At 42.6% G+C, this 13,603-nt stretch overlaps 1 protein-coding gene across 1 annotated transcript in view; it reads right to left on the bottom strand.

Annotated features, from left to right (window-relative positions):
* Positions 1–13,603, bottom strand: part of LOC119173854 (nose resistant to fluoxetine protein 6-like) — a 45,759-nt gene that overhangs the window by 15,380 nt on the left and 16,776 nt on the right. Inside the window, exons 7-12 of the mRNA XM_075894501.1 lie at positions 10,218–10,400; positions 7,213–7,306; positions 6,129–6,215; positions 4,955–5,120; positions 2,628–2,710; positions 557–679 (exon numbers count right to left, since the gene is read on the bottom strand). Of these exons, the coding sequence (XP_075750616.1) occupies positions 557–679; positions 2,628–2,710; positions 4,955–5,120; positions 6,129–6,215; positions 7,213–7,306; positions 10,218–10,400 (736 nt within the window). The remainder of the gene's footprint in view (positions 1–556; positions 680–2,627; positions 2,711–4,954; positions 5,121–6,128; positions 6,216–7,212; positions 7,307–10,217; positions 10,401–13,603) is intronic.

Here is a 13,603-nt window from a genome sequence, read left to right as displayed (position 1 = left end):
TTTGCTGTAAGAAGCAGGAAATGGCTAAAGCGCAGAAAAAAAAGTAGCGCATATTGTCGCACAGCAAGCTTGTGGACCTCTGTAAGAAGATTCTCTTCGTGTCGGGGAAACCCTATACGCTTACTTCAAACACTCACGTTATCGAAGCTTTCGTAAATGGACCAGTGGGAAGTATACGAACTGGAATCACTGCTAACCTGTGCTATATTTACTGTGGTTTAACAGTAGCGGAGAGAGGGAGAGATGTAGACTTTATTACCTTCCGGCAGATTGCTTGGATGGGCAATCAGTAGCGGAGATGCAATAATTTTTTTTTTTGCGGTGATCGATTCGGGAAGCAATAAATTTTGATACTTAGGTCGATACTTAGTAAAATAATTCCAGACCGTTTCAACCTCACAGACACGGGCATGACCCGAACGCACACTTTGGAGCAACGGGAGAGTCACGCTGCAGCTCTGACCTGGCCGGCCAGCCAGCGCTGATCAACCAGGTGGTGTGGGCGGCTAAGACCAGTGGGACCCATGACTCATCCGTCACAATTTGAGCCACCTACCTGTAAGACGTGTTTAAGGCAATCAAGAAGGGTGGGATGTCAGTTCCGTATATCTGCCATGCAGAAATCACGCAAGATGCCAAGGACAACGCTCCGAATATCCAGCAAACAAGCCACTTCTTCCTGCAAAAACAAACAAAAACACTAGGTGAAACGAAGGACGCGCTAAACAACAACATCATCATCATCAACAACAACGCCAAATATCTATTGAAGGCTGACCCTCGAATTGTGTTCGTCTGTTTGTCCATTGTGTTTTGCTACGGAGGGAATGTGTAAACGTGGGGCATGCATTTCTCGACTAGGATTGCGGAAAAACGAGCGAGTATTTTTCTTGTGCTGTAAGATGCAGTTGATTCAGTAAATGCGTCCGCTTATATTGCTGTGAAGCTTAATTGCAACTTGCAACAAAAGTTTACTGGAATTCTTGGTGTACACGGTGAAGTGCTACCTACCTACCTACCTACCTACCTACCTACCTACCTACCTACCTACCTACCTACCTACCTACCTACCTACCTACCTACCTACCTACCTACCTACCTACCTACCTACCTACCTACCTACCTACCTACCTATCTACCTACCTACCTACTGACGTCACTGTGGCATGACTACATGCCACACTGACGATGCACTCGCGGCCGTTTCGCTAGCTTCACAATGCCAAATTCGGTAATTCGTGACGCCAATGAATGAAGAAGGTATGTGACCGGTGCAAACATGATTATCATGAGATGCGTGTCATGTGAGAACATAACTACATGCTACAGTCAAGGCGCCAAATACATTTCGACGTGACGCGGTGCGCGTGCTCGCCGGCGTTAATTTAGCCGTGCCACGCCAGGCGTCGGTCCTGCCATGCACTTGCAGGCGCGCGCCGCGCTGCGCTGCCTTGCCGCATGCTCGTTTCAGCGCGTCCAGCATCTCTCCGTCACGAAAAGAGGGAGACGCAGTGTTGTCCGGGAAACGCATCGGCGTGAAATGCAGCATGTCACATTTAAGCCGTTGACGGACGCTGGTCGTGCCTGGCGTTAGACTATAGAGTGCTCGCGTTTTGCGAACGTATAGCGTCGCTGTGCACAGCGTGCGCGCGTGCCAGCGCTATATTAGAGTATATTGAACCCTTCATGATGCGCTCGCAGCCATTTTGCTAGCTCCACATATACCAAATTTGGTGTTACGTGACGTTAGTGGATGACGAAATATAGGACTGGTGCAAACATGATAATCCTGACACACATCTCATCTAAGAAAATGACAACATACCACGCTCATAGCGTACTCGCGCCTTTTTTGGTAGCTCCACATGTAGAAATTTAGTATCGCGTGACGTGAATACATGGCGAAGGCAAGCCAGACATATGAACGTGATAATCATGACACGAAAGTCATGTACGGCATCATTTACTCTCACCTCGTAACGTTGTGCTGGTTTTAAAGTGACATATCAACATTTCTCATTTGTGCTTCACAATTTATCGATTCCAACTGTACGTGGGATCTGCCAATTTTTATCCAACAAATTTAAGCATGCCTGCTTGCTTTCAAGAACTAGTACACCAGGAAAGGTGCCAGAAATAGTCATGCGCTTCGGATGAAATATTTTCGGGGTGTTCACGCACCTGAAACAAATTGTGTAATAATGTAAGGTACTTGGTAGCGGAGGACTCTGGGAATTATGACCATCGGGCGTTCTTTAACGTGCACAGAGATTGCGCAGTAGACAAGTCTTTAGAATTTCGTCTTCATCGAAATGTGACCACCACTGCCGGAATTGAAATTAACTATATGCGTTTCAGCTCAGCGGTCGAGCACCACATCCCTGTCATATAGGAGATAACGTATCTCCGTTCGGACCAATGTTGGACAGAAAATGAAGTATCAGTGACACATTAGGGGAATGCAGATAATTATTTGATTCTTTATCTTTATTTCGATGTAAGTTGGTTTCGCAGGTAGTACGGTAATATGTTTGTAAGGTTAACTGAAAGGATCCTACATAACATTGTATTGTGTGAAATCTTCGTAGCACGCCAATGTAAAGCAAATCGAAAGATCGAAAACTCACGTTTTGAAAGACTGTATAACTAGGACTCCCACGATGAATAGCTGGAAATTCGCGGAAATGTACCAGACATGATGCAGGATTGGCTGAAACGATAAAAAATGTCAGTCAGAATAAACAAATCTGAAAGGTACGGAACGGCGCAATACTTGTTCGCGAAAGCAAACAGGCAAGATGGTGGAATATAAAAATTCAACAAGTTCCTGTGCCGTGGGAATCAAAATTGCCACGCGCGTTTCTTATTGACATTACATTTTTGTTGATTCGGTTTTCGCCCTCAAGGCATGTCTGGAATACTCAGCGCACACTGCGCCTCATTGTTCTAGAAAGTTCACGATTGTTGTAGATCGTTCTGTTAAGACTGTGTGCGAGACGTGAACACTCGAGAGCCAGAACTTGTTCCAGAGCTTGCGCGAAGACTAGTTGCTGTAATATTAAACGGCACATGTACAAATACCTAGGTGCTTATCACTTGTCAGTTGATTGACGGCCAGCTCACTGTTCGCCGTTATCAGTGTCAGTGTATTACTGTAATGTGAGTTTTCGTTTATTGGCTACAAGTTCAGACAAACGAACAGTTTTATATGGACATCTAGCCTGCTTTTTTCGACCACGTCACGACGCCGTAACAATATTATGCAAAACATGCGCAGTTAACATGTTTGTGGTGTAATTTTAATGAATGAAATGCTACGAAACGACGCTAAAGGTACGTAGAAGTGTTGTACTTATACGGGAATGTGTTGAACAGTCACATATGTTTCATATAACCAGTTGTCTGAAGTTCCCTAACAATTTCAAGAGCAACATATGCATTACCAACACGAGAAGTGGTAAGCTGGTATATGGAGCACTCTTGTTTGCGAGGATGTAAATTGTGGATAATGCAACGTAGGCCGATTTCAGAGAATGGCGCTTCAGAATTCAATTAACGTCGACCCTACGTGACACCTGTATTCTTTGGTGTTCATACGCGATGTTCATAAAATTGGATAGCCACAACTGCTACTACAATCAAAGTTTCACCAACATTACACCTTCATAGGGTGTTTTGCCGAAGCTGTTCTGAGACCTGCAGCGTGGCTCTGTGGTAGATAATACTTGATTGCCACGCATAACGATTGGGCTTGATTCCTCTTGGGACCCTGATATTTATTCCTTGTATTCGTCGGGTTAACGCTGCTAATGTCAGTTTTTCTTTAAGCTCTTGGTTTTAGATTATCAATGTCTATTGTTGAAGAATCCATGAACAGGGGTTGTGTTGAGCCACCGTTTAGACGAGCGTACTTGTCTTCCTCAAGGCTAGAAGTTCTGTTCTGTTCTAGGCTTGAGAAAGACTATAGTTAGCTTTTCGAAACGTGGGATCTACACAACCCCTGTTCCAAGATATTTCAATGCAAGCTTCCAGCTTCCCCTTCGTACGTTTTTTTTTTACTTTCTGTTCTTGCCATTCCTGCGTTATTATTAACTGTTACTTGTGGCGCATACGTGAATACAGCGACCCGAGGTGCATGGGTATGTGTCACACGTATCTTGAGGAAAGGATTCGACGACATACGCGACGGAATTTTCACGTTATTCATGTCATGACCAGTGAGACATGCCATGAAATCCTCTTACCCAGCCATATACATTCAGGTTCACCCCCAAATTATGGAGGTGATCCCGAGAGCACTAAGACCTAGGCGGCTAGATAGATAGATAGATAGATAGATAGATAGATAGATAGATAGATAGATAGATAGATAGATAGATAGATAGAAAAATAGATAGATAGATAGATAGATAGATAGAGAAATAGATAGATAGATAGATAGATAGATAGATAGATAGATAGATAGATAGATAGATAGATAGATAGATAGATAGATAGATAGATAGATAGATAGATAGATAGATAGATAGATAGATAGATAGATAGATAGATAGATGTGCTCAAAGTACATGCATGCAGTTCTTCGGGAATTGGTTTGTGTTTAAAGTGTGTGACTAACGCATTCCAATTAACCACAAGTACGACGTAACGTTAGGTGTTGAATATTTATTTGGACCAGCGAAATTATCAGGTGTGTGAAAAGAGGAGGCAAAAGTCAATAAACTTTTACTTCGGTACCCACGTTACCACGCGTTTCTTATGCCGATGCTCACAGATGTTACACTAAGGCTACATTTACTATGCAGCCATAACATATTATAAAGTTCCCACTTGACAATTAAAAATCACTAAACAGTTGAACAAAAACGGGAGTGTATTTCATACGAAGTAGTCATGGAATAGCTACACAAAAACATTGAACAGATGGCTTTGTTGATGCATGGCTGCCACTTACAATGACGAAGTCATCCCTCCAGTTTCTAACTTGCAATAGCAAATCCCACCAGTGGTCTCGAATCTCTTCATAAAAGGTATTGTAATATTCTTTGGAGTTCGGGCCAGAGGCCACCAGTGGTAGAAGATACATGCACATAATCATGAAGAATGTTGGAATGGTAACCCTGCGAGAGGCAAATAACATATCAACAAGAATAGATAAAGCATAACAAAAGAAAAAAAAGGCTCAATAACCAATCAATAAAGATGCAACAGCTAATGCAACAATGTGCGAGAATTCACTTTAATTACCCTCGAAGGGTAACTTATACTTATTACTTTGATAGACAACAACACCCAGGGATGGTGTGCAAGTGTCTACAGTATACTTGACCCAGGCGGCCCCTCGCAAGCAGATCTCAGAGAAAGTAAGCAGATCTCAGATGCAACAGCAGGCCAACCTGATCGACAGAAATTTGCTTCGATATATAGATAGATGCCAGAACAGGTCCGACTGGGCAAACTATGCGGCATTAGTAAAGTTAACACAACTCAATACGGGGCATACTTTGCCCCTCCCGCTTTACTTGATTAGATAACCCCCACCCCTCTACCACAACATCCCCCACCCCTCCAATTTGTGTGCACATTCATGCTCAGATACACCCCTTTACTTCGCTTACAAATCCTTTTTAAACGTTTGCTCAAGCGTCGTTTCATTTCCAATGCCATCTAATCGAACCTAGATATAATGTATTCAGTTTAAGAGTATTACTATAAATTAAAAATTAGAGGAAAAATACCTTTTCTGACTCAAGCGTGTCAACAATTATAATATGGGGGGTTTTAGGTGCCAAAACCACAATATAACTGACAGAGATGCCGTAATGAAGGGATCCGGTAATTTCGTTCTTTATTAATTGGCGTTCTTTATTAATTGGCTTTATTATTTGGCGGTAATTGGCGTTTTTTAACAAGCACTGACATCACACAGTACGCCTCGACAGTATCGCCTCCATCAAAATGTGACCTTCGCGACCAGGGTTGAAACCGCGAGCACCCTGACGATTGATCCATCAAGGCGGGTTTAAGTTCAACAAGACTCGACGAAGCTCCATGCTCGCGGCGTGAAAGAAACTTCATCCAAGTCGACAAAGCAGGAATTTATAGATGTTTGTCATGTTTAGTCTTACCTGATGAACCATCGTAAGATGGCGATTATTGAAACGATGATTCTGTTTCCGTTCTCCTTATCCAACTTGAAGTAAAGAAAAAAGCCACTGAAAAGACAAGGTCGGTTAACAATCTTTACAAATATTTGTATATACATCAGAGTCAAGACCTTATACTTCTGCAAGTTAGGTAAACAGTTAAAGCCAGATCTACAAACCATGCTTACCGTAAAACGGCATCAAAGCTCAGTGTTTTTGCGCGCCAGGCCCTGACCTCCGAATGGTCTAGAGCGAGGGTTCCAAAACTTTGCTGGAACCCGTGAAACTTATTGGTCCCCGTGAAACATAATTAATCCACAGGTTGGTCCGTACGACCACGTGCTGGTTTGTAAGCTGCAGAGTCGTTTCATCAGGGTTTAGAAAAAGCCGAGAGTTGGAGGGTGAACCGGAAAGGGGCCGGATAACAAGAGCAGTGAGAAAATGAAAGGGAGTTGACTGAAACAGGTGATCGCCACTTGCGTAGCATTCGCGCTAAGTTGAACGCATGCTTCACGTTGTGCCTGTGTGTCGACACAACGTTGCCAGTAAACTTCAGGGTGCACAAGAACTTGCGAATAACGCCACCAAATACTGAATGTTGGTACGTTGCATTATTCATGTGCTTTAAAGTAGTCAGTTTTATTAACTGTAAATTTAGACTTCGTCTTCGCTTGCTTGTTGGCCCCAGAAAAAGACTTTTTTAAGCAAACCATTGTTGTGTGTAAACGCAAAGACAAGTTCACATATTATGTTCTGACAAGGCTACATAAATTGCCATACGTGTATTAGTTGATGACTTCATTTGCTGTAGTGGTAATTCTAATACAATTAAGCTCAAGTCGGCGTAAGGACAATCTGTACGTCGTACGGGCACATTCATTCGGACGCCGCTTCTTTCGTTCCTTCCTCGTACAGCCCTCATAATATTTCACGTAACATGGCCAAGGAAAATAGTGAAAAAAATATTTAAGCATGCAGGGGCATTAGTATCTTGCCATCTTTGAGCAATTTATTTAGGCATGTGAGGGGTAAAATATTTTTTTCATTATCGTTATCATGGACGCACCTGAAGAAGAAGAATGTATCTACGGCCTGGTATCCGAAGGTCACAATTACTGTGTGCCAATGCTGAAAATAGTGCATGACGTTGAAAACTCTGGCTGAAAAAAAAACAAAAAAGACAAATCGTTACTGCAATAGTGGATCCAGGGGCCTCAAGCTTCACAATGCTGAATGATGAAAGTATTTCCTCAATTTATCTCCAACTTGTTTTACTTGAGTTGAAGTAAAGCGCATTATTGTGGACCAAAGGATGTTGCAATGAGAAAAAAAAATGTTGGGTTTTTTGGTATGACAGTTATCAATTCAACTGTCTCGCTCACTGTTTTCACGTTGCATTTAGAGCAAGACGCCAATGAACGGTAATACACAAATCTGGAATCGAGAATGTTACCGCTGTATGTCTCTCGTAGTATACTTACCGAACTCAGACTATCACGGCAAACAGACACATCTCTTTCGTTCCAGCCTTCAAGGCGAACTGACGGAAACACACGACTCTCTTACAACCGCATAACAACTTGAAAGATGAAAGAGATTTGTGCTTCGCATTCGAGATAGGAAGTGATAGCGTAATATGGCCCCATTTGCATCGCCTTTTCAATAGCTAGTCTGCCTTCGCTTGTTGATAATACCCAACCATTATGTAAGAATGTTGTTGTTGTTGTTGTTGTTGTTTTCTTCCGCACATAGCTCGTATAGGCCAATTATAAGGTGAATTTGCCTGATACTTTCTGCATTGCTTCATTTGGAATTGATTGTGACCTATAATTAAAGAAAGAAGAGAACGGGATCGCCCCTATTAGATGCCGTAAAAAAAGGAATGTTTGTGAGCGAGACATTGGGCATTTTAAGCTATACAAAAATATTGCGAAATGCCTACTATGCCTTAATTCTTAGTTTTGCGAATTCGCAGAACACCCAGTAGGCGTCCGCATGGCTACACGCCACCTTCGCAGCTGCTCACTTTTTTGATGTTGTTGTTGCTGCAACTGGCGATTTATAGTCGGCTGAGGGGGCCTATGAACTACCAACCCGTTGTACATTTCGCATGTTTTGAAGCCTGGTGCAATTCTACACTTCAGCAACGCGGTATTAGAATTGCTAAAGTGTCTTCTCGCAATATATTGAGCTTGTGTAGTTTTTTTTTTTCTGAAGCACTTTCGAGCACTAATGCGGCCCCATGGTATAATATCTGATGGCGACGGAGGAGACCTGGGTTCGACCCCACTACCACAAAACCTTCTTGTTTGCATCTATTTATATGTCAATAACGATATTTTTTTTAGAACTCATGTCACAAGAATTTATAATGAACGAGCCTTTTTAACGCTGTCGCGTTAATAATTTGTTAAATGTGCAAGTCTTATGCAGGGGCAAAAAACGCCAGGCCTGCGCGGAAGGCGCAGCACAGTCACAGCGAAAGCTAGATGAGCGGCTTTTAAGAGCCTTTTCAAAACACTCATAGGGTAACTACTGCAAGCACACTAGCTTGAAACCCTCCAGGGCATTATTAATAAACTTTTCGGTTGTAGGCCGTCATTCGCTATGCTATTTTTCGTCATTCATCTCAGATGCGTGGTATCCGCTAAACACTTGCAAGGACTTCCGTACCAATTGTTCTTGCAGTGGCTGACGACGATGAGAAATTATGGCTGAAGTGGGCATGCACCACAGTTAATAGGGAAACAAGAACAAGCTTTTTGTGATGGCTTGGAGCATTGAACGGCCCACTCGTTTCGCTATTCGCATTGTGCGACGACTGGTTGTTCTTTTGCTGTTTTAAAACGCTTTACAAGTCGTATTAACGCGATTGCTTTCCCGACATCAAGTCCACCCGGTAAGGCAAGTTTGCGAAAACGTCGCCACCACCAGCGTAGCTCAGTGGTAGAATACTGAGCTGGCACTCAGGGAACCTGGGTTTTAGCCCCATTGTGTCTTAGTTGCTAGGTTTGCCAACAAGCTCAGTGGTAGAATACTAGGCCGGCACACAACAGACGCAGGTTTCGAGCCCCACTGTGTCCTTCCCCATGGTGTCTTTGTTGCTAGGTTTGCCAACAAGCTCAGTGGTAGAATGCTAGGCCGGCACCCAACAGACGCAGGCTTCGAGCCCCACTGTGTCCTTGGTGCCAGTTTTTTTCTTCTAATTTCGCGCTATGTGGTTACGGACACTGGCGGCGGCAGCGGACAACTGCGCGTGGCTCGAGTTGTGATCTCATAACAGCTTTCGCTGTAAAACAAACAAAATAGAATTTGTTTCGTGTAGGAACACAACCGATGAGTGAAGTTCCTCAGAAATGGGACGTGAACGAGTATGTGCCTGATATCGCTGCTGGCTTTCACGACGGTGGTATACAACGGGGGGTGGGAGGGCTGGGAGTCTGCTGCGCCCGGTTAGAGTAATTGATTGATTGATTTGTGTGGTTTACCGTCCCAAAACCAGCATAATAATATGAGAGACGCCATAGTGGAGGGCTCCAGAAATTCAGACCACCTGGAGTTCTTTAACGTGCACCCAAATCCGAGTACATAAGCCTACAACATTTCCGCCTCCATCTGAAACGCAGCCGCCACAGCCGAGATTTGATTCCGTGACCTGCGGATCAGTAGCCGAGTACCTTAGCCACTAGACGACCGCGGCGGGGCCCGGTTAGAACGAGACTGTGTGAGTGAGTGAGCGAAGAGTGCGGCGTGCGCAGCGCGAGACATCCCAGCCAACAGAGAAACCACTGGGTGGGCTACAGGACGAAGCGATAATTTCGCGCACGCGCTGGTTTCAGGGCAGAGGGAGAGGAAATAAAGAGGACACATGCTGCCGCTCTAAGAAACCCTAGCGATTCTACCGTTCGAGAGGGTCTTTTTCAGAGAAGTTTGATAAGTAGCTCAAGTCGTATACCATCGATGATACTGAGAGTCGTTTACGGTTCCCTCCGTGTTATATAAAACGTGGTAAACACAATTATATAGCGAGAATTGTAAAGAAAACAAGCGCACTTCGTGCGGACCACTTACACGAACTTTCAAGTCCATATCCGTACGTGTGGCCTAAGATGATCCAGAACATACTGAAGAATCGAAGTCCGTTCACAAAGCCATATGTATTATACGCGTCCGACTTCTTGCCCCCGTTGAGCCCGAAAATGTACTTCGTGTTCTTGACCATCGAGAATGCCGTCACACATTTCACCAAACAGTCTGAAAGAAAAATAGAAATATAAACGAAAATAACATCATTAGCATCACAATGGAGGCGCCACCAGTAGTTTATTTGCATGATAGGCTGTGTGTGTGCGTGCGTGTATGAGTGCGTGCGTATGTGTTTATTACTGTACATTAGTGCGTGCATATTTACACATATCCAATGTGAAATCCACAGTCCCCATCTTGCTAAGCTAATGCATCACACACTAGTTCGAGTGATAATTGTTTGGTTACTGGTTACATCTAACGATTGCAACCAGCTACCGGGTAACATCCTTTGCATCTCTGATCACTCCCTTTTCTGTCATTCATTATCGGATCCCCTGCTTCGAGATAGCTCTCCCTATTCACCTGATGTATTTTTCTTTTTTACAACTTTCTTTCGACATGTGTCGAAATGCCAGTGTTTTATACCTTTCTTTCTGTTTTTTTCTTGCTTTCTGCAGCGTTTTCGCTACTTTCACATTTAGCCTGGAAAATTTTGCCGTTTTTTCTGTGTTTTATTTATTTCTTCGTGTTTCACTTTTGTTGTGTTTCATCGAGTAGAGATTTTGATTTGTTTAGGTTTTGTTGCTTGTGCACTGTCGCGCATTTTGTTTCTTTGTTACGAATTTTTATATGTTGTAACATGCTCCCCTCTGTAATGGCTCAGTGATTGAGTGTAACAAAATAAATAAATAAATAAATAAATGCATATTGGAAAATTTGCAATTAGATGTTATATTCAGAAAAAAATCGCAATCACAGCTGCATGTAGAGGCATTTTAAAGTGTAAAATGCGCATCAGCAGAAACTGATATCAGGAGGGGCCACACTAAATGCGACGGGATAGATCAATAGTACCTGCATGAATTGTAATATTATAAATTTGAAAAAAAAATCGGCAGATCCCACGTACCTGAGAATCGATGTTATGCGAAGCATGCGGAGGGAAGGTGACCGTGTAGCATTTTCTTTTCATGACTGACACATAATGAAATGACGCTGAATATATGTACAAATGTAGCATGCAAAAGACATATGTTGAAGAGTTGCAGATGCCTATATGACCAGTTAATTGCACTTGCACAACGATGCCAACTGGAACATGCGTGTTAGAAACACCAGAAGCTGATGTGAAGCGCTGATGCTCGCGAGGATGCTGACACTGGACCCATCTACATAAATGAACTTCAGTGCTTGGTAATAACCACCATTTACGCTAATCCGACGTGACGGCTGTATAAAAGAAGTACATATGTAATGTTTATAAAATTGGGTAGGCAGCACTGCAACAACTGTTGACATTTCACAAAGACTATCTATTTAAAAAGTTGTTCCGCGTCCTGGCCTGGCTCTGTCGTAAAATGTTTCATTGCAACGGAGAATCCTTGGGTTCGATTCCAGCTGGGACCCTAATATTTCTTCTTTGCATTAGTCTGGTCGACGCTACTGATGTAGTCTATTTGTTAACGTTCGTGCATTAAAATTGCCCATGTGTGTTTTCGTCGTTCCTGGGTAGATACTAAGTGTTTATCACCTGTGGCACATACCAACCTACCAGCGGCACATGCCCGCCCGTGTGTGTGCCACTGTCTGTCGGGAAGTGTTTGATGACGATCGTGACGGGATTGTGACATTATACATATCTTCACCAGTGTGTCGTATTCGTAAAAAAATCTTACTTTCCCATGCTAATTTTGCTTCACGCCAAGTTAAGGGGGTGACCACGTGAGCACCTAAACATAAGTGGCTGGATAGGTAGATCGATAGATACACTCAAAGTCACCGAAGTTTGCTAAGAAATATTTCGCATTTAATACATTTATAGAAGAGTCTGCTTTATTTGAGGTAATCGTCACAAGTAGCTAGTTGCCATCACGAGAGTGACAACGTCCATCACTGCAGGACGACGCATGTCTAAGATGACAGACTTTTAAAGGCGGTCTCCGCTATATTACAGGCTCCCGAATAACTCGTCGTAACTATAGTAGCCGAACACTGCATTGCGTTATTTTATGGGGCACCAAAGAGCAAAATGATTTATTCGCGTATTAGTAAAGTGCAATTTCACAATCCCGAAAACACCACTTTTAGCACGTCACGACACTTTGTAAACGTGAAAACACACGAAAAGTAAACGCGGGTGGCGACGCCACTTTGAGATTTCCGCAGCGAACACAGTGACGTCAGAAACTCTGAAGGTTTCTTCTGAGTCATACGTAGCTTCCGAGCGGTAAAAATGAAGCGAATGGTAATCTGGGGGTGTCGTAGACATAGCATGCGAAGTTTCAGACAATTTCGTTGAGCCAATGGCATAAAAATATCAAAAATGTATTTTGAAGTTTCCTACTTTACGCGAAAATGTTTTGGTGCAAAATTTAAAAATTAAACTTATACCTTGATTTTTTTCAACTAATAGTGAACATATGATAGTGCAACATAAGGCATCATAGCTCTCAAATAGCAGTTTGCCAATTTAGACAAAGTCAATGTGCCTCTTAGGTGTCACTTTAAAATTATGCTCTCATTCAGTGCACAATAATGACAACGTTTTAGCACAGACAGGAATTTGGTTGAAGAAAACAAAACTAAAAATACTTGCCTCAGCCTGCACCACCAAAGTAAAACAGGCTCGAATCAATCAAAACAAAATGAAAAGGGCTTGCGCCAAAGGGTTCATTTTATGAGAAAGAGAGAAAATGAGATAACAAAAAGGAATATTGTGAAATAGAGGCATTAGAAGGTGCAGTAAAATAAAATAATAGAAAAAGTACCATTTTCAGGCGCCGCAGTTAGGATGGAACTAAGACATGAACACATTATGTTCCAAATTATTTCAATATGCTGTCCACCAGCAGTTTTTTGCGTAAAAACAACATTGAGATTAAAGAAACTGCTACAGCGTATGCCTCTGATTTAACACGGGACGGCTTTCAGCTCTCCCATAGTAGAGTACTAAGTACTCTAAATCGTTAACCACTTTTTCTAAACGCATTTGTCTACATGTGTAAAGTGCATCAGGTGTTCTTTTATATGCACTCATTTGCAAGCATACTTCTTAGCGAAAATTTAGCGTGGTATTTTGCTTCCAATTTTTCTAACTGCTTTATATATAATGGAAATGGTAACGGTTTATATGGCCTGTACTTCTGATATAATGTGGGTGTTATTTTCTCCTGTATTCTCTATTGTGCAATAACTACAGTCATGTAACG

This window comes from Rhipicephalus microplus, chromosome 5 (assembly GCF_043290135.1).
Source record: "Rhipicephalus microplus isolate Deutch F79 chromosome 5, USDA_Rmic, whole genome shotgun sequence".
Classification (NCBI taxonomy): domain Eukaryota; kingdom Metazoa; phylum Arthropoda; class Arachnida; order Ixodida; family Ixodidae; genus Rhipicephalus; species Rhipicephalus microplus.
Note: the sequence above shows the minus strand (reverse complement) of the source record. Positions and strands in the feature narration are given on the sequence as shown.